Source organism: Ochotona princeps, chromosome 18 (genome assembly GCF_030435755.1).
Source record: "Ochotona princeps isolate mOchPri1 chromosome 18, mOchPri1.hap1, whole genome shotgun sequence".
NCBI lineage: Eukaryota > Metazoa > Chordata > Mammalia > Lagomorpha > Ochotonidae > Ochotona > Ochotona princeps.
This window is the reverse complement of record NC_080849.1, coordinates 19,861,593-19,882,118: the sequence shown is the minus strand read 5'-3', so window position 1 is coordinate 19,882,118 and position 20,526 is coordinate 19,861,593. Positions and strand designations below refer to the sequence as shown.

At 42.8% G+C, this 20,526-nt stretch overlaps 1 protein-coding gene across 5 annotated transcripts in view; it reads right to left on the bottom strand.

Annotated features, from left to right (window-relative positions):
• Positions 1-20,526, bottom strand: part of DYM (dymeclin) — a 323,209-nt gene that overhangs the window by 76,804 nt on the left and 225,879 nt on the right. For all 5 annotated transcript variants that reach the window (XM_058676968.1, XM_058676967.1, XM_058676971.1 and 2 more), the window contains one exon: positions 13,821-14,003. In XM_058676968.1, the coding sequence (XP_058532951.1) occupies positions 13,821-14,003 (183 nt within the window). The remainder of the gene's footprint in view (positions 1-13,820; positions 14,004-20,526) is intronic.

Here is a 20,526-nt window from a genome sequence, read left to right as displayed (position 1 = left end):
CACATATACTCCCCGGGAAGAGAAAGAGAAAGAGAGAGAGAGAGAGAGAGAGAGCGAGAGAGAGAGAGAGAGAAGCGCACGCACATGTGCACTATATATAGAGAGAGATCTTTTAACTGCTGTTTCACTTCCCAGATGCCTGCAACAGGTGGAGCTCGGCCAGGCTAAAGCCAGAACTTAATCTGGACTTTCCATATGAGCGGCAAAAATCAGAGTACTTGCCTCCAAGGGTCATTGTGGCTACTTGGAGAGTGAACCTGCATTAGCAGGATGCTAGAACTGGCAGTAGAGAGGGCATTCTGATATAGAAGTGGGCATTCCAAGGGGCATCTCAACTGCTGTGCCAGCTGCCTACCCCTTTTCTCACAGAAGCATCAAATGCTGTCAATTTGCCTAAGTTTCTGCCATTTTCCATAAATTCTGAGAATGCATTTTTCATTTTTACTCAGATTTGTTCTGTTTCCTTTGTAGCTTCTTCTTTGACTCCTAAGTGTATGAATTAATTTCTAAATATTTGGATATTTTTCAGACATCTAATTTAATTTTATGGTGGTCAAAGACTATACTCTTTATGATTTTTAAAATTTGAAATGCAGAGAGACAGAGATGTACACACCCTTCCCACATGCTGATTCTCTCCTCAAATGCCCATGACAACCAAGGCTGGACCAGGCTGAAGTCAGCTCTAGGAATGCAATCCAGGACTCCCACATGAGCGCCAGGGACTCAACTACTGGAATCATTACCAAAGATTTAGGGCCTGGCATGGTAGCTTAGCGGCTAATGTTCTCACCTTACACCCTGGGATTCCATATGGGTGCCAGTTCATATCCTGGCTGCTCTGCTTTCCTTCTAGCTCCCTGCTTTTGGTCTGGGAAAGCCCAAATCCTTGGGACCCTGCACCCGAGAGGGAGACCTGGAAGAAGCTTCTGGCTCTTGTCTTTGGATCAGCTCAACTCTGGTCATTGTGGCTACTTGGGGAGTGAACCAGCAGATGGAAGATCTTTCTCTCTGCCTCTCCTCTCTGTAAATCTGACTTTCCAATAAAAATAAATAAATCTTTTTTTTTTAAAAAGATTTATTTTTATCTACTTAAAGGGCAGAGTAATAGAGCGTGAGAGAGGAAGAGAGAGGAAGAGAGAGAGAGAATGAATCTTCCATCTACTGGTTTACTCCTTAACTCACTGAGGCTGGGCTAGGCAGAAGCCATGAGCCTGGAACTCCATCTGGTGGCAAGGACCCAAGGACTTAGGACATCTTCTACTGCTTTCTCAGGCTCATTAGCAGGGAGCTGGACTGTAGTGTCACAGCTGGACCTGGAACCAGCAGTCATAGGGGATGCACCACAGAACTAATTATGCTCTTTAAGTGTGAAATATTCCATGTGCAGCCCCATTCCAACCAACTTTTATCCTCCTTCCTTCTTCTGTTATTCCCCCTTAAGCAACTCGGGAAATATGATGCCATTTACTGAGATAAGAAAGGTTTTGTGTGTGTGTGTGTGGGGGGGTGGTGGTGGGGGAAAGTCTTAATTTTGTTTTCTGGAGAAAATCAAGAATCATGATGCAATTCGAGCAGCCCAGGGAGCACACTGAGCTCCTCAGGATGGGTGGCCTGGAAGCCATCAGCTCCAGGCAAGACTCAGGCTGTTTGGACAGGAAAAGGAATGCTTGTCTTTACCACCCCCCACAATGACCAGAGCTCGCTGTGTATGTTCACTACTTACTGCCAGCCATTAATGCCGCAGGCAACTAGGACACTGCTTCTGTGTTCTCTCTCCTTTGGTGTGGTAATTTTACTTTGTTCTGCTGCTTACTTCAGGCAGACCCAATCGTCTCAGGATGCTTTAGATGGGAGGCATGTGTGCAGTGAGTAGTAAGAACTTGACCCCTTCAGGCCCAGCGGCGTGCCCTAGTGGCTAAAGTCCTCGCCTTGAACGCACCGGGATGCCATTGGGCCCGGTTCTAATCCTGGCAGCTCCACTTCCCATCCAGCTCCCTGCTTGTGGCCTGGGAAAGCAGTCGAGGATGGCCCAATGCTTTGGGACCCTGCACCCGCGTGGGAGACCTGGAAGAGGTTCCAGGCTCCTGGCTTTGGATCGGCACAACACCAGCCGTTGCGCTCACTTGGGGAGTGAATCATCAGACGGAAGATCTTCCTCTCTGTTTCTCCTCCTCTCTGTATATCTGACTTTGTAATAAAAATGAATAAATCTTAAAAAAAAAAGAACTTGACCCCTTCAAAGGCACATGTTTGACTCCTTCTGCACAAGTCAGAAGCACTCCAAGGTTAGCTGCTCCCATCGCAGATGCTGAGGACTGCTGAATGTGGTAACGCTCCACACCCCACCGGCTAAAAATAACAGCAGGTTGCTAGCCTCCTCTACGACCACTTTTCAAGGTTACCACCATGAAAGAAGAAAATAGCACAGGCTTGCTGAAGCCAAACTTACAGTGTACTTAGGGGAGACAAGGGGAAGGTCAAGTGCTGAAAGAGGCAAAAAGCAGAGATATTGATTCTATCTTTATCATGGCATTCTCAACACATGTGAAAGGAACTTGATTTAAAACAGGGTTTTCAGTGTACCCAGCACTATTTTGCATGCTAGTATTCAACAGAAAGTTGCTGGAAAGCCTGCTCATTTTTATCTTTACTTTAGTTTAGGCAAGGGAAGGCTGAAGAATCATGGGAAGCCTGGGATTCCAGGCCTGGCTGGGTGACTTAACAATCACGCCACCTTGAGCCAGCCTTTCCCCTGCTCTGCCTCCCTGCCCGGGACGGTGGAAGGCTCAAAGGGGCAGCGCATAGATAAGTACATCACATGTAGTGGCAGAGTCTTACAGAAATATGTGTGATCATTACGCAAGGGGACGATTAAGGCAGGGATTTGGACTAACATCACCCAAGTACTCCCTTCTGGTTCTCTTATCTGTAAAGTGGGAAAATGGTTGTTGTTTACACTACTTAAGGAGAACAAAAGAGAAAACCTTATAAAGCCTGTAACCTCATCTCTCTAGGGTATAGTAAGTGTGCTTAAAAATATGTATTCTAATTAATTTTAAAAATTAAAATTTATTTCATAGGCAGAGAAAAATGTTTAATGCCCATAACATTCAGGGTTGGGCCAAGCCAACATCAGCAGTTTGGAACTCAATCTGTGTCCCCACATGGGAGGCGGGGACCCGAATATTTGACCCATCACCCACAGTCTCCTAAGGAGCATATCTGCAGGAAATTAGATTGGAAGTGGAGTAGGCATTGGAATCAGGCATTCTGACATGGGACGCAGGTGCCCTGATTTTTCTTTGTAACTGACCCATAGTAATTGTACATATGGGGTACAGTGTGATATTAAAACACATGTATACAATGTAGAATGAGCAGATGAGAGCAATATACATATCCATTTCTCCAAAAATGCATAATTTCTTTGTGTTAAGAAAAATAAAAATCCCCTCTACCAGCTATTTTGGAATACTTAATCAACTACTGTCAGCCCTGGTTACCTTACTGTATATGAGACATATATCTTTCCTGTTTAAGTGCATCTGGGACCTTGTAACCATGCCTCTCTGTCCAGAGGCACTGTTAAGGACGTCCATAGCCTGGTTTCTAAGAACAGTCCTGATTTCTCCCCTGTGCAAAGATAGACTGATCTGCCACCACTAGAAGTTTCCTAAGGACACAGTGCATATGGAGGACTCCAGGCTTGTGGACAAGCCTGTTGCAGGAGATGAATGGGCACATGTAGAAGGAACTGTTGGAACAGTGAGCTGCGCTCAGGCCAGCAGTGAGGCACAAGTACTGCAAACAAGGGACTCCTCACCAAAAGGCCTGGGGTGAGTTCCAGCTCCATTGCTTGCTGAATGTGTGACCATGAGCAACTTAGTCTTCCCAGACTGGTTTCTTATTCTGCAGATTGAGGATTAAAATGAAATATATCTTAGAGGTCTGTTTTTTTAGGGAGGATTAAGTCAAATAATGCACATAAATGCTTAGCAAGTGTGCAATACAAGCTAGTGATGATGAATAGAAAGTGAGCAGAGGTTTAAATAAATTTTTCAAGTTCAATGATCTAAGTGATGTGTTACACAGGATGGTCTAGTTCAATGATCTAAGTGATGTGTTACATAGGATGGTCTAGTTACCTGTCTTAGCCATGAGCATAGGAAGCAGCCGAGGGGCTGGGGGTAGTCTTCTGGTAAGAAACACAAAGTGGTTGATTATCATAATGAAAGGAGTTGGGGATAGTCACAGGCCCAGTAAGACACTAAGCGTCTCCCTGCTCCACGAGGCCACACTTGGCGTTGCTCTGACTTAAACAGGATGAAGCACAGGGAAAAGGGAAACAGCATGCTGCCAGCATAGCCACCAGCCTTCTGCTCTCCTTGTGAATCCTTACAATAGCTTCTGGGATAGTCTTTAGCCCCATAACTGACAGCCTGGACAGAAGAGAACAAGCTACCGCGCAACAGCTACCAAGTTTAGAAATCATGTCCCAGATAGAAACTGCCTTGCAGCTGGCACTGTGGTGCAGTGCTTTAAGGACCAGCATTCTATATGGGTACTGGTTCAAGTCCTGACCACCCTACTTCCAACCCAGCTTTCTGCTAATGGCCTGGAGAAGCAGCAGAGGATGGCTCATGTCCTTGGGCCCCTGCATCCACATGGGAGACCGGAAGAAGCTCCTGGCTTCAGACCAATGCATCTCCAGCCATTGTGGCCACCTGGGAGTTAGCCAGCAGCTGAAAAACCTGTGTCTGTTCTCTCTCTTGCAATTAACAAATAAATAAAAAAATTTCAGGAAAACACATGCATACCACCCTTGGGACAGTCTGAGCTCTAGGTCCCCACGTGCCCATTTGTAAGAACCTAATGCCAGAGCTTCCCAACTGCTATTTAACCTAATGCCAGAGCTTCCCACCAGTCCACTCATAGTGCTCTAAGTCCAGACTCAGCTGACCAATCATACACTATTTTATCCTATTATTTTAACACAGCAGTGTTGCCTGGAAACACAGCTGACATTCACCTTCCTTAGATTTCTCAGACACAGAGTTAGAAACAGTTTAACCCAAGACTAATTTTTCGTGTAAAAAGGGAAAGAGTTGGGCCCGGCTCAGTAGCCTAGTGGCTGGAGTCCTCGCCTTGCACGCCCCAGGATCCCATGTGGGTACCAGTGCTAATTCCAGCGGCCCCGCTTCCCATCCAGCTACCTGCTTGTGGCCTGGGAAAGCAGTCAAGAACGGCCCAAAGCCTTGGGACCCTGCACCTGCATGGGAAACCCAGAGGAGGCTCCTGGCTCCTTGGTTCGGATCAGCAGAGCTGCAGCCGTTGCAGCCACTTGGGGAGTGAATCGTCAGACAGACTATCTTCCTCTTTGTCTCTCCTCTCTTTATATCTGACTTTCCAATAAAATAAAAAAAAGGGAGGGGAATTTTCTGCTAAACCCTACTCACATGCAAAATGAATCATAAGCTCAATATTTTACTTCCAAACGTGGTCCTAGCAAGCAAGAGAAGTGGATTTGAACAGGCCCATGAATAGCATGGTTAGAAGTAGGGTTTGAGAAACTAGCACACACAGCTAGCCTATAAAGCTGCCTCCATAGAGAACAATTCCCACTCAGCATTATGATCCCTAGCGGCACTGTCAGGAGTGAAACTGTTCATGAAGTGGGAGAAGAGTTGGCTTACGCTCTAGAAGGTTTCTTGGAAGACTACATCACAACAGGAAGGACCCCCTTCCATGCCACGTGCCTCAGACCCATGGATTCCACTTTTGCACAAAAGCAATGCCTGATGCTCTCACATTCTCGTTTCTACCAATGTTTGCAACCAGCAGCAACTCGTCTCTCATAATTAGAAACCACAGACAGCCCAAGTTGTCAAATATCATAAACCTCACAAAAGAAGATGGGGTAACTTATGATGGGCAATAATTCGTTCCATGGTCTTATTAATACTAGTAATTCTCAACTTTAAAAGAAGTATTTATACTGATTAAACCAAGGCTTAATAAAGCAGGACAGGGCCCAGTGGCGTGGCCTAGTGGCTAAAGTCCTCGCCTTGAAAGCCCCGGGATCCCGTATGGGCGCCGGTTCTAATCCCAGCAGCTCCACTTCCCATCCAGCTCCCTGCTTGTGGCCTGGGAAAGCAGTTGAGGACGGCCCAATGCATTGGGACCCTGCACCCGCGTGGGAGACCTGGAAGAGGTTCCAGGTTCCCGGCTTCGGATCGGCGCGCATCGGCCCGTTGCGGCTCACTTGGGGAGTGAATCATCAGACGGAAGATCTTCCTCTCTGTCTCTCCTCCTCTGTGTATATCTGGCTGTAATAAAATGAATAAATCTTAAAAAAAAATAAAATAAAGCAGGACATTGGACCAGAGAAAATATATTCAAGTCACTTTAGGACACTCTAACGCATCCTAAAAAAATCTTCATGGGAGGATGAATTTATAATAGCAAGAATTTAAAGGCTTGTGTAAAAATATCAAGGCTACGAAATAGACTCTTGTGACGTGAAGTTTCTGCTTTGTTTTCTTTTTTACAGCTCTATTTATTAACTTGAAAGGTAGAATTACAGTGTGTGAGAGACAGGGAAAATAAGACAGAGAGAGATATCCTTTGATCTTTCATTTGCTGGTTCATTCCCTAAATGTCTGCGATGGTTTGGGTTAGGTAGGCCAAAGCCAAGAGATTCATCTGGCTTCACAAACGGGGGCCAAGTACTTGGGCCATAATCTGTTGCTTTCCCAGACACGTTTTTAAATATAATTATTCTTATTGGAAAGTTCGTTTTATTTATTTATTTTTTTTGGCTTTGATTTTTATTTTTCATTTCTTAAAAAGAGTTTATTTCGTTTTATTAAATTCTTCACTGATTTATAGGTCATACAGTCATGTAATTTTCTCCAAAAAGGTTTTTTATTTTCTTTTTCATTTCTTCAGCAACACATTGGTCATTTAGTAGCATGTTGTTTAATTTTATAGCATAAATTTTTTTTAAGATTTATTTTTTTTATTACAAAGTCAGATATACAGAGAGGAGGAGAGACAGAGAGGAAGATCTTCCGTCTGATGATTCACTCCCCAAGTGAGCCGCAACGGGCCGATGCGCGCCAATCCGAAGCCAGGAACCAGGAACCTCTTCCGGGTCTCCCACATGGGTGCAGGGTCCCAAAGCATTGGGCCGTCCTCGACTGCTTTCCCAGGCCACAAGCAGGGAGCTGGATGGGAAGTGGAGCTGCTGGGATTAGAACCGGCGCCCATACGGGATCCCGGGGCGTTCAAGGCGAGGACTTTAGCTGCCACTAGGCCACGCCGCTGGGCCCTTATAGCATAGATTTTTAAATTTTGTTCCTGTTGATTTTGTTTTATGTTTTTTCATTTAAGGGGAAGTATAGTAACTGTGTAATAGAGACTATCATATCCAGACGTGAAAATACAATGCAGTATGCATATCTACTTTCAAATGAAAGATGAACTTTCAAAGAAACGTTAGATATATCTCAACAATAGGACGCTGGACGGTCTGCCATTGTCCAAACCTGCACTGTCAGGATACACTTCAATAGCAGAATGATGTACCTATATGACTCCTTGTGAAGAACTATACTGTTGTAATAATAGAGGGGAATTCAGGATGAGGAGTGTGGGAATTTTGGGAGGGTGTAAGAGAAATCCCAGAGCCTATGGAACTATATTATAAAATAATGAAATAAGAAAATAAAATATTGGGTTTGTTGTGATGGCTCTATAGCTAAATCCTCATCTTGTAAGCACCAGGAGGAAAGTCAGATTTGTAGAGAGAAAGAGAGACAAAGATCTTCTCTCTGCTGGTTCACTCACCAAGTGGTCAGGATGGGTCGAGCCAAACCAATCCAAAACCAGGAGCCAGGAGGTTTTTCTAGGTCTCTTACACGGTTGTAGGGATCCAAGGCTTTGGGTTATACTCTACTGCCCTTCTAGGCCAAAGAAGAGAGTTAGATTTGAAGTGGAGCAGCTGAGACATAAACCAATGCCCATATGAGATCCCGGCATGTTCAAGGTGAGGATTTATCCTCTCAGCCATCACGCCAGGCCCAAACACATTAAAAAAAAAAAAAAAGATTTGTTTATTTTTATTGGAAAGGCAGATGTACAGAGAGAAATACAGATAGAAATATACACATTTTGTGTGCTGGTTCATTCCCCAAGTGGCCTCAATGGTTGGAGCTGAGTCTATTCGAAGCCAGGAGCCAGGAGCTTCTTCTGGGTCTCCCACTCAGGTGCAGGTTCCCAAGGTTTTGGGCCATCCTCTACTGCTTTCTCAGTCCATAAGCAGAGAGCTGGATGGGAAGTAGAGCAGCTAGGACATTAACTGGCACCCACATGTGATCCTGGTGTGTGCAAGGCAAGGACTTAGCCGGTAGGCTACTGTGCCAGGCCTACAGTTTTTTGGGATTATTATTTTTTTATGACTTATTTATTTTCAGTGGAAAAGCAGATTTACAGAGGGTGGGTGAGACAAGAGAGAAAGATCTTCCATTTGCTAGTTCACTCCCTAAATGGCCACAACAGCTGGAGCTGAGCCCATCTGAAGCCAATAGCCAGGAGTTTCTCTTAGTCTCCCAAGTGGATACAAGGTCCCAAGGCTTTGTGCTATCCTCTACTGCTTTCCCAAGGTTATAAGCAGGAAGCTGGGTGGGATGTAGCGCATTTAGGACATGAACTGGTATCCATATGACATGCCAGTGATTGCGGCTAGAGGATTAGTTAATGAGCCATTGCAGTGGCCCAATCCCTGGCACCTTATTAGGTAGCTGGGCTGAAAGCACAGCAGTCAGGATTTGAACCAGTGTCCATGTGGGAAGCCGATGTTGTAGATGTTGTACCCTGTTACACCACAATGCTCTGTTTTTCTTGACTTCATTGATGAAAGCTAGATTCAAATGCAACAATTCTGGTCATGATACCTAGACAAAGCCAATTTATACTTAGGAAAATGACAAACTGAATTGACTGCACAGGAGGTAGGAATTTGGCAGTGGCCAACAAGCTGGTTGGGACATGTGTGTCCCAGCAGGATGCCTGGTTTCAGAGAGTCTGGGGTTAACTCCTGGAATTCATTCCTGATTTCAGAATTGTGTTAAGGCAGACCCTGGGAGGTACTGGTGATGACGCCAGTAACTGGGTCCCTCTTAATGGAAGACCCTAACTGCTTTCCCAGTTCCTGGCTCCCTCCATTTCCACTCTTTCTCCCCATCCACTAAAGTTCAGACATTGGGGAGAGAGCTCACAGAAGATAATTTGTGCATTCTCTCAAATGCTTTTTTTTAAGTTAAAAAATGGGCAGCACTATTTTAATTTTTATTTCTGTTTGCCAGTAATTGCAAAACAGCAGTGATAGGGAACAAATCTGTGAAGACATTTGCCAGAGCGCACTCAACAGCAGTTCAGCTCACATGTCCATGTGTGGACTCTGGAGTGTTCAGTTGTTGACACCAGGAGGGCCTGGTGAGTCACGTGGCTCCAACCGACCGACTGACTAGGGTAAACTGGCTTTTGAGAATGGATGCAGGCCAACCTGCAGATGCAGATTCATCTACACGCTGCTGTCACCTGACATCAAGCAGGCAGCTTTCCCTCTAGTCTCTCTCCCACCCCCAACTGGGAGGGTGCTCTTCCTCCCCCAGCTTTTCAACCCTGGCAGCTCAGCTCAAGCCCCCAAGAGCTGGAGGCTTCTCCCCTGAGGACAACTGCTCAGCCTGCTAAGATTCAATGACTCATATTTAATGGCTTCCAGGGGAACAGCCACTTGATTAGCAGGAGTTTCACAGAGGGGAAATAGCAAGACTGGAATGATTTACAGTTTTTGATAGTTTTGGGCACGAACCCCTGAACTAAAATGATTCCATGCCAGTACAATTTACCAAGGTATACCAAATCATGATATTTCAGAATACAAAGGCAGAAACAAGCAGACAGGTGTCCGCAGGGAACGGGTAATCTAGCAAGCGATTTTCAGACAAGTAGTTGAAAAAATTAAAAACTTACATTTCCAAGCAGATAGAAAGGACTGAATGTTCCTCATACAAATAAATGCTAAATATCTGAAATGATGGATGAGCAGATTACCCTGATTTGATCATTAGTTATACACACATCGAAGTATCACACTGTACCTCATAGATGACAGCAATTATGTGTCAAGTAAAATGTTTCAAAAATATGTCTCACAAACACTTTACTATAGCAAAAACTCCAACACCAAGCAATAAACCAAGAAAGGGGCCTACGTGGGAGTAAGGTTGAGTGAAAAAGCAGGACAGTAGGAAGCTTTCAGGGAGGTGCTGCCATGTGCAGCAGGTGCACAGCAAGCAGGGCTCCAGGAAGGCCTGAGGCTGAGACAAATGGCCTTAGCTCTCTGCCACTGGGAGAGCACTTTCAGAGAATTCCGTTCAGAAACACTTCACTGTATTAGCTCAACTAGATACTTGTCATACGTAATCATGAGAATTCTAGGCTCTAGAACATAAGGGAATGATAAAAAAAAAATAAAATTGGCGAGGAACGTGAATAGATTTTGCAAAAGGACAAATTCAAATAGCAGCATGGGAGACATGCTCATCCTCTGTGGTGATCAAGGAATTACAAAGTAACCAGTACAAAGTTGATAAAGCCATCAAAACGGAGTGTTCATGAGGCCATAAGCAAAAGGATTGTTTAGATAGCACTGGCTGGAGTGTGGAATGGCAGCAGCATGCCGTGAACAGCGGCCTGTTCTGATAAACATATCCAGCAACGTTACCATTGGATAACTGCCCTAGGGAAAGGTATAGACGTGAACAGCGGCCTGTTCTGATAAACATATCCAGCAACGTTACCATTGGATAACTGCCCTAGGGAAAGGTATAGACGTGAACAGCGGCCTGTTCTGATAAACATATCCAGCAACGTTACCATTGGATAACTGCCCTAGGGAAAGGTATAGACGTGTTTTAATATTGAAGTCCTATATGCTTGAGTGATAACTTCACTACTGAACATTTTCCTAAGTGTAAGTCACACAAGGACAGGATGCTGCCTCTTGAGTTTATTGACTTCTGGGACTAGCCCTCTGAGTCATATCAGCTGCTCAGGAAATATCTGTGGAATCAAATTAACTCAGAAGAAACTATACAGTGATAGAAAATTTAGCTAAAAACATCTTTAGAAAAGACGAAGAAAAGTTCACAGACCTGTAAAACACGTTCAATCATCTTAGTCATTAACAAAATTAAGACAATAATGAAGTGCACTTTTGTTTATAAAAGCCAATGGCTGAAATAACTATACAGCTTAAAATTATAAAAAGTACAGTGAGATTCTCTCATTGGTCACCGTGGAAGCAGATACTGATGGAGATGCACAAATGGAATACTCTGGAACAGCAATGTGTCCATCTCTGTTCAACCTTGGAAGCGTATCCTCTGGCAGTAAAAACTGGCAAAATTTCAGTTTAAAATGCTCAAGTTCCCTGGCAATAAGGGAAATCCAAATTAAAACATCAATGAGGTACCACCTAACACCAGTAAGACTGGCCCACATGAATAAAAGCACCAACAACACTTGTTGGCGAGGTTGCGGGGAAAAGGGAACCCTACTCCACTGCTGGTGGGGCTGCAGGCTGGTACAGCCTCTATGGAAATCAGTATGGAGAATATTCAAACAACTCAAATTCAACATACCGTATGATCCAGCAATAGCACTCCTAGGAATATATCCAGAACACTTGTTTTATGAGAAACCAACATGCACTCCTATGCTCATAGCAGCACAATCAGTAATTGCAAAAACATGGAAGCAACCAAAATGCCCATCAACAGAGGATTGGATAAGAAAGCTATGGTTCATCTACTCCATGGAATACTACTCAGCTATTAAAAAAAACAAAATGCAGTTCTTTGTGGCCAAATGGGCCAAACTGGAAACCATAATGCTAAGGGAAATGAGCCAATCCCAAAAGGTTAAATACCACATGTTTGCCTTAATTTAAGATGATATGATGTTATGTATAACATGTTATGTTATGTATGTTATATGTTGTGTATAAACTAAAATTGAAATGTCAATGAGGTGGTCACAGAAGGTGGTTAAGAACTCGCATTTACTTTTACCATATTGGTTACTCATTACTATGTCAATTAATTCCATAATGATGTAAATTTGTGCTGATGGTATGTTGGAGCTTTCAATTGACTGGGATGATGCTCTGCTGGCTCTGTCTTCAGACCAGAGAGGGTATACCTAAGAAGCCGTTGGACTTGACTGGACAATAAGATGCTGGACTCTATGTTTGGTATACGCTTGCAATGGGGGAATCTCAACTGAACTTGAGCTGTGGTTATGCAACAAGGTGGAGGAATCCACCATGGTGGGAGGGTTTGGGGAGGGGTGGGGAGAACCCAAGTATCTATGTAATTGTGTCACATAATACAATGTAATTACTGAAGTTAAATAATAAATATATATATAAAAAAAAAAAAATTATACCTTAGAGCAGGTGTTTAGCCTAGTGGCTAAATACCCACGTACCCTACTCAAGAGCCTGGCTCTGACTCCTAGACTCCAGTTTCCCACCAGGGAACATCCTGGGAGGCAGCAGGGATGGCTCACGTGACTGGCTCTCGCCAACCTGGGGGATTCCTGGATTGTGTTCCCAGCTCTGGCCCTGGCTTAGCCTCAGTGCTTGTGGGCACTTAGGAAGTAGACCAGCTGATAGGTGCTCTCAACAGTTAATCTGTCCCTCCAAACAAAACAAAAGCAAAAATGCAATTTCAAAATCACCTGCAAACTGCTAATTATGAATTGATATAAAATATTGGAAATAAAATCAGCAAGAGTGGGATACTGTTAAATGTGTTCTAGGGCATCTATGAAACAGACTAGATAGATATTTAGAAGCGGGATTTTCAAAGATCTAATACATTACAGAAAAATGTTGATGATCGAATGCTAAATAAAAATAGCAGACTATGAAATTGTTTAAAGAAGGAGAGAGGTAGGGGCTGGGATAAATCTGCCCTTTCCTTTTTTTTTTTTTTAAGATTTATTTATTTTCATTGGAAAATCAGATATAAAGAGAAGATGAACAGAGAGGAAGATCTTCCACTGATTCACTCCCCAACTGGCCACAATGGCTGCAGCTGAGCCAAGCTGAAGCCAGGAGCCCGGAGCCTCTTGGTACAGGGTCCCAAGGCTCTGGGCCGTCTTTGACTGCCTTCCCAGGCCACAAGCAGGGAGCTGCAAGGGAAATGGTGCTGCTGGGATTAGAACTGGTGTCCATATGGGATCCTGGCACAAGCAAGGCGAGGACTTAGGCACTAGGCTACTGTGCCAGGCCCTAAATATGCCTTTCCAACAAAAGCAAAACAAAACAAAATCTTAAAAAAAAAAAAAAAAAAAAAAAAAGGAGGGGTAGCCAGTGTTTGAGACACCCACCTAAGAAGCATGCATCCCATGTCTGAGTGTCTAGCTTTGAGTCCCAGCTCCACTTCTGATTCCAGCTTCCTGGTAATTTGTAGCTTGGGAAACCGCAGTGATGATCAAGTGCTTGAACCCTGTCTCCTACAGGGGAGACCTAGACCGAGTTCTGTCTCCTGGTTTTGGTCTTGTCCAGCTCTAGCTAACTGTGGGCGTTTGAGGACTGAACCAGCAGAAGGAAGAGCCCTATGTCTGTCTTTCAAAAAAAACAACAAATAAGTTCTTATCATTGCAGTTCTTACTGAAATTTGTTAAGCCTTCTCTGGTTTAATAATTTGAAAAGAATCACAGTAAATGTCTCCTTTTCTACTTACCAGATCAATGTTCTGCATTATATCCTGAAATGAAGGATGAGTTCGGAATTGCTCAAAGAGATCTCGTTTGTAAAGCAGTGCGTACACCAAGTTGGGGTTGTGGTGAAGAGAATTGGTCAGGCAGGAATTGATGATCTCTAACATCATTCGAATCACTTCTTCGATGACATTTAGGTCTTGTGCCTTAACAACAAAACAAATCCCAACAGGCTGTTAGTGTCTTTCTCCTAACAGAATTAGTTAAGTAAGAGACATTGCTTTAAAATTATAACAGCATTGGAAAGATCTTGCAGGAAAGCTCTTCAAAATTATTTCTATCAGAGCTTCACAACGAGGTTCACTGGTTACTTGAGGATTTGAGTTAAAAATCTTTTGATCTTAGTATGATGACAGAAATATCACAAAATAAATTGCAGACCTGCCAATCTAGGAAACTTTGCAGCTTACTCAGCTCCTCACTCAACAGGCCCTTGTGTGTATTCCCATGATCGTGAGTAGGCTTCCATGCGTTGAAGTCCTGGTAGGGTCTTACCAGTCTCCAGAACGATGCTTTGTTTAGATAATGACCTCAGTTGTGTACTCTGTCATCTCAATTGTTATATTTACTGATAAACAACCTCATTTTTCCACTGTTTCCTCCCAGCTAACAGTCTTGGGGAATCTGAATGGGAAGTAATTATCAGAGCAGAACTCAAAGTGGGTCTTGGCAAAGAGCAATGTGAAGAACAACAGTACAGGGGTACACCATAGACTTCTCTCTAAGTCTTCCAAGTGTTTTGACAGTTGGAGCAAAAGTTATTGCACTGATGTAGTTCTCAGTGTTTATAAAGACACCTCTGAGACAACTGTATCACCAACAGGGAAAGGCAGAAAAAAAAAGGCTTAAGACAAGGAAAGTTTCCACATTTCATTTGAAGTGGGAATGAGTAGGCATCTCCAGACTGTGTGTAATCCAGCAGCCAGAGCAAGCCTATGTGGGGCCCACATACAAGAGCACTCTAGATGGAGCAAACAGCAATTCTGAAGAAATGCTTCAGTGTCTACAGGAAGGCAAGAAAACACAAAGGCAATGGAAAACAGGCAGCAAAGAGAAAATAGAAAGTAAACTGGCAGATTTGAGTCCTGTTATATGAATAATTATGTTAACTGCAAATGGTCTATAAATGTTAACTACTAAAATCCAAAGATAAGCAAAATGGATTGGAAAAAAACAGTCCAACTATGCATTATTTACAAGAAACCTTAAGTATAACTCATGTCAAACATAGTTTAATTGAAGATAAAACAGTAAAAAATAATGCAAGTTAGGAAAGCAGGCGTTGCTGAATTAGTTATCACACAAAATACACTTCAGAGACTACATGGTGAGCAGAGTTCAAATGTTTACTACCTGGTTCTTTTTTTTTTTTTTTTTTTTTTTTTTACTACCTGGTTCTTGACAGAAAATCTCTGCCATCTCCTACTCTACAAATGCAGAGGTATACCCATGCCCATGGGACTTAACTCTGCTTCTTTTTTGTCTAAAATAATTTTATTTACTTGAAAAGTACAAACACAGTGACAGAGTTCAACAGTAAATTTGAAAGAGCTAAGGAAAAAACCATAAATCTGCAATTGCACAAGTTAATTTACAAAGAGAAAAAAAGATGAAGAAAAAAACAAACAAAATCTAACAAAAACTCTAAGACAATGTGACATACAATAATACACATATAACTGACTCCCAGCTAGAGAAAAGAGAAAGAATGGGGCAAAACAGTTGAAGAGATAAATAGCTAAGCACTTTCTAAAATAATGGATCAAGCAACAGATCTGAGATACACTTGAGCACTCACCATGCTAGAACAAGAAGTCTGACAAACCAGCCATGTCATAATCATATTACTGAACATTTAAGACAAAGGGAAAAGCTTAAAGGTGGAGAATCGGGAGAACACATGGAATACAGCAGCACAGAGATTAGAATCAGAGCAGGTGTTCCATGGAAAACTATGCCATCTTCGCTAAATGTGGTACCATGACAGGGCTGAAAGAAACAAGTGCCAATCAAGGATGCCAGAACTAACAAAATACATTTCAAATATGAAGGTGCAACAGACTTTTCACAGCAAAAATATTAAGATGAGATAATGTTATCTGAACTATACAAAAACACTCAAGGAGTTCTTCAAGCAGAAGGAATATGAAACCAGATAGAAATGTGGATAGGTATAAGGAAAAGCATTATTATTTTCAATTATTCTAAAAGGAGGAAGAGGGACAGGAGGGATTGTGGGAGGGAGGGAAGAGACTGGGAAACAAGAGCTCCTGTCTACTGCTTCATTCCCCAAACCTGCAATGGCTAGGGCTGGGCCAGGCCAAAGCTGGGCGCTGGGAACTCAATCCAGGTCCAACGGCGTCAGGTATCCAATTACTGAGGGCATCACCTGTTGCCCCCGAGGGTTTGCATCAGAGGAAGGTGGATAAGGACCTGGCACTTGAACCTATGCACTCTGACAGTAAAGGCGTAATGAATTCCTATGAATGTCTGATCTGCCGGCCTAAATGCTCACCTAAAGTAGAGACTGTAGAAATGTATTGTGGGTTTACAGTAAATGTAAAGTATTATCACAATATTCTTCTACTAATGGACATACAACTTATATTCCATTTCCTTGTTTCTATGAACAAGACTGATAGGCATCCTGTTGACGTGTTACAGGTGGGTCAATGTATTTCTCTGGGATAGGCTCCAGGAGAGGGACAGTCGGAAAGGCTCCATATGCGCCAAGAACAAACACTGCCAGCCGGCTGAATAAAGAGCCAAGACAGTATCCCTAGACTGGCAATGCAGGTGAACTCCTGCTGCCTCATTCCTCATCACACCAGGTACAACCATCCTTTCACAATCTACTGCATGGGATATAGACAATGATGCGTTCCCCTGACAGTCAGGTGGCATTTTTCTCATTCACTGCCATTTGGGGTTATGGCACTTGAACATGTTTGGCCTGAGTTCCTAGCATTGGATCCAGCCTGATTGGGGCACCCCCAACAGCCGCCATACTGCAGGGAGCTGCTTTTGCTCTAGTCCCATGGTCAAACACAGGGTTTTCTCTTAAGATAAATTGTATTGGACCCTGCACTGGCATGCACACACAAGAATCAGGTCTGGGATCACCTCAGACAAAGTTTCTTTGGAGATCCCTCCAACTGAACTGCTGATCTCAGAACCCCAACCATGAACAGACTATGTCAGCCAATGGATTCTGAAGAGATTTCATTGTGACTGGAACGGCGAGATTTGCAGCAATTCAGAACAGTTGAACTATCAAAACTGCTTGAGCAGGACCATCAGAGCATGCCCCACATCAGGGACCTGGGATGGGTGGGAGGCTGGGTGGAGCTTCTCCCTTTGTTTTTCCCCTGACCCCAGACAGAGGGAAAGAAATGACATTAGTGTGGGAACAATGGTCTTACCCACTTTCCTGTAGCCCTTGACTCTTTGTATCCTAATCAACTATGTAAGATTATTAAAAAAACAAATATATAAATTAAGAAAAGAGAGAAAACCCTACATATTGGTTTCTGAGAAGTGAATGGTTGATTTACACTATGGCAGTGCACGCTACTGTTTTTTGCCTTCCATTTCTTCATATGTTCACTCTTTTTCACTGGAAGTATTCCTCCTATTTAGCAGTGATTCAGTAGGGGGGGTGTCTGTAATAAACTCTATTAAATCCCTGAATGACTGAAATATCTTTATTTTTAATCCATTCTTATAATAAATTTGTCTGGTGTTATGGTTTGAAATGACTTGGCTCTTGAACTCATGCAAGATTTCAACCCCCAAAGTCATAAGTTAATGGCACTGAGAGGGTGGAAACTTAACCCATTTATGGTAGTCAGGATGTGGGTGTAGCGGGCGGCCCTCTCAGTGGGAGGCTGTCTCTTGTCTCCTAGCAATAGAACTTGGTGATGATCAGCATCCTGCTCTGGACTTTTCCAATGATACATCTAGTTTGGTGTCCTTGTCCTGGCTGAGAATTTGGCACAAGTGTGCTGCCTTGTACCTGGGGAGTCCTGAATCCTTTTCCCTCTAGCCCCTGAACTGCAAACCACCTCTGCCTCCTTCCAGACATGAGGCTCAGCACACTCACTCCATCAGACCCTGTTCCCTGCTTTCAGGCTGGTCCATCAAGAAATGCCTCACTTTGTGGTATATATACACAATGCGGTATTATTCAGCTATAAACAAGAATAAAGTTGGGCTGGCTCACTGGCGTTGCACACTGATCGTCCACCTCTGGTGCCAGTATCCCATAGAGGTACCAGTTTGTGTCCTGGTTGCTCCACTTTGATCCAGTTCCCTGCTTATCATTTGGGAAAGCAGCAGAGGATGGTTCAATCTTTGGGCCCATCCACTAACGTGGGAGGCCTAGAGGAAGCTCTTTGCTCCTGGTTTTGGATCAGCTCAGCTTTGGCCATTGTAGTCATTTGAGGAAATGAATGAGTAGATGGAAAATCTCTGTGCCTCTCTCTGCTTTTCATATAAAAATAAATGAGAATAATAAAATAAAAAATGGAATGAAATTCAACCATTTGCAGTAAAACGGACTCAACGAGAGAACATCATGTTGAGTGAAGCAGGCCAGAGAAAGAACAGCAAATACTGCATGTTCTGCCTTATAGGTGGGAGCTAAAATTTAAAAAACAAAGTAAAAAGAAAGAAACATGTTATCAGTATAGCTGCAAACATAATTTTGTAAAAGTTTTATACCTTTAATCAATTGTGAAGAATATTATGCTACTGTCTGGGGATGACATGATGGTTCAACTGGCTAGTCCTCCACCTCCAAGTGCTAACATCCCATCTGGGTGCTGGTTCGCATCCTGGCTGCTCCATTTCTCATCCAGCTCCTTGGTTATGGCCTGAGAAAGCAGTGGAGAATGGCCTAAAGCCTTGAGACCCTGTACCCACGTGGGAGACCAGGAAGAAGCTCCTGGCCTCTAGCTTTGGAACAGCTCAGCTCCAGCCGTTGCAGCCATTTGGGGAGTGAACCAGCACATGGAAACTCTTTCTCTCTGTTTTACCTTCTCTCTGTAAATCTAACTTTCCAATAAAAATAAAAATCGTTTAAAAAAAGTTATGTGGGCCTGGCGGCGTGGCCTAGCGGCTGAAGTCCTCGCCTTGAAAGCCCCGGGATCCCATATGGGCGCCGGTTCTAATCCCGGCGGCTCCACTTCCCATCCAGCTCCCTGCTTGTGGCCTGGGAAAGCAGTTGAGGACGGCCCAATGCATTGGGACCCTGCACCCGCGTGGGAGACCCGGAAGAGGTTCCAGGTTCCTGGCATCGGATTGGCGCGCATCAGCCCGTTGCGGCTCGCTTGGGGAGTGAATCATCGGACGGAAGATCTTCCTCTCTGTCTCTCCTCTGTATATATCTGGCTGTAATAAAATGAATAAATCTTTAAAAAAAAAAAGTTATGTTACTGTGCAGCTTCAATAATGACTACTTCAAAATTTATGAGTGAAATGGTCATTTTCCCATTCAATAGTTGGTTATAGCCATTGTCTGTATTCCCAATAAAACTAAGGTCTTTCTGTTTTTGATTTATTAAACTTATTTTGTGAACTATTAAGTCTTTTTACTGTAACATAAACTCAAGATGTTACTTCAAAAACTAAACAAAACCGGGGGGCTTAGGAAGGAGGGTGAGAAGGAGGGAGGGAAGAAGGGAATACTACTATGCTCTTCGGCATATACCTACAAATCATATTAAATCTATTGAAAAGTAAAAATTACAATAAAATACAGGAAAGTATCTCATTTTGACTTTAAGTGTTAAAAATATTTTCTTGTTGATCAAGTATTGATTATTTCTTTTTAAAAAAATTTGTAGCAAAGAAGCTATTGGCTTAAAGTCTGAAACTGACATGTCCAATATGTACCACAAATTCACAATTATACTATTTAATGTTTTCTCATGAAATTTAAATGAACCAGCAATTATAAAGCCCTTAAAACATGTGTAGCACATAGTCAGATAGTACCATGGGAGCGTTTTTTTTTTTTAAATAAATTTATTATTAAAGAATTTCAAAGGAAAAAAACATCACTTTAACTTTAGACAGACATCAGTACAAAAAAGCCAAAAACACAAATAGCTTTCCAAATTTGCTAAATTAATACAATTACTATGAATGCAAACTACTCAAAAATTACTTAAAAACAAGTCAAAACTTCTATGTAACTGGTCTTTTAGGGAACAGTATGTAAAAAGATGAACTTACATCTATGGAATAAAATATGGTTTGATGAAAAATTTAAGCTTTTAAGAGTTCTTGAAGTTTCTCCTATTCATATCAAAGTTCACTTTATTAGACACAATGTGGCAGACTGACGGATACAGCAGCCAAATACACTGAACTGCTGTGCCTCTCCACTCACAGCATTTTCATTTTAGTACAGTTTCCGGAACAGGAAAGAATCCCAGATCAGAGTTTCTCTTCAAATACAAGGACACACTTATTTTACTGCAAACAATTGCAATGTAAAAGCAAGTATCCTTAGAAAATGATCCCATTTTCACATGTTTCTGATAGTTTATCCATGTTTGTAAAGAAAAATCCAACAAATTCTACGCTAACTAGTAACTGGATCTCGGATAGACAAGTTGGCAGTTGTGGGAATACTGTACCTTGTTAATAGCACTCAGTTGCCTC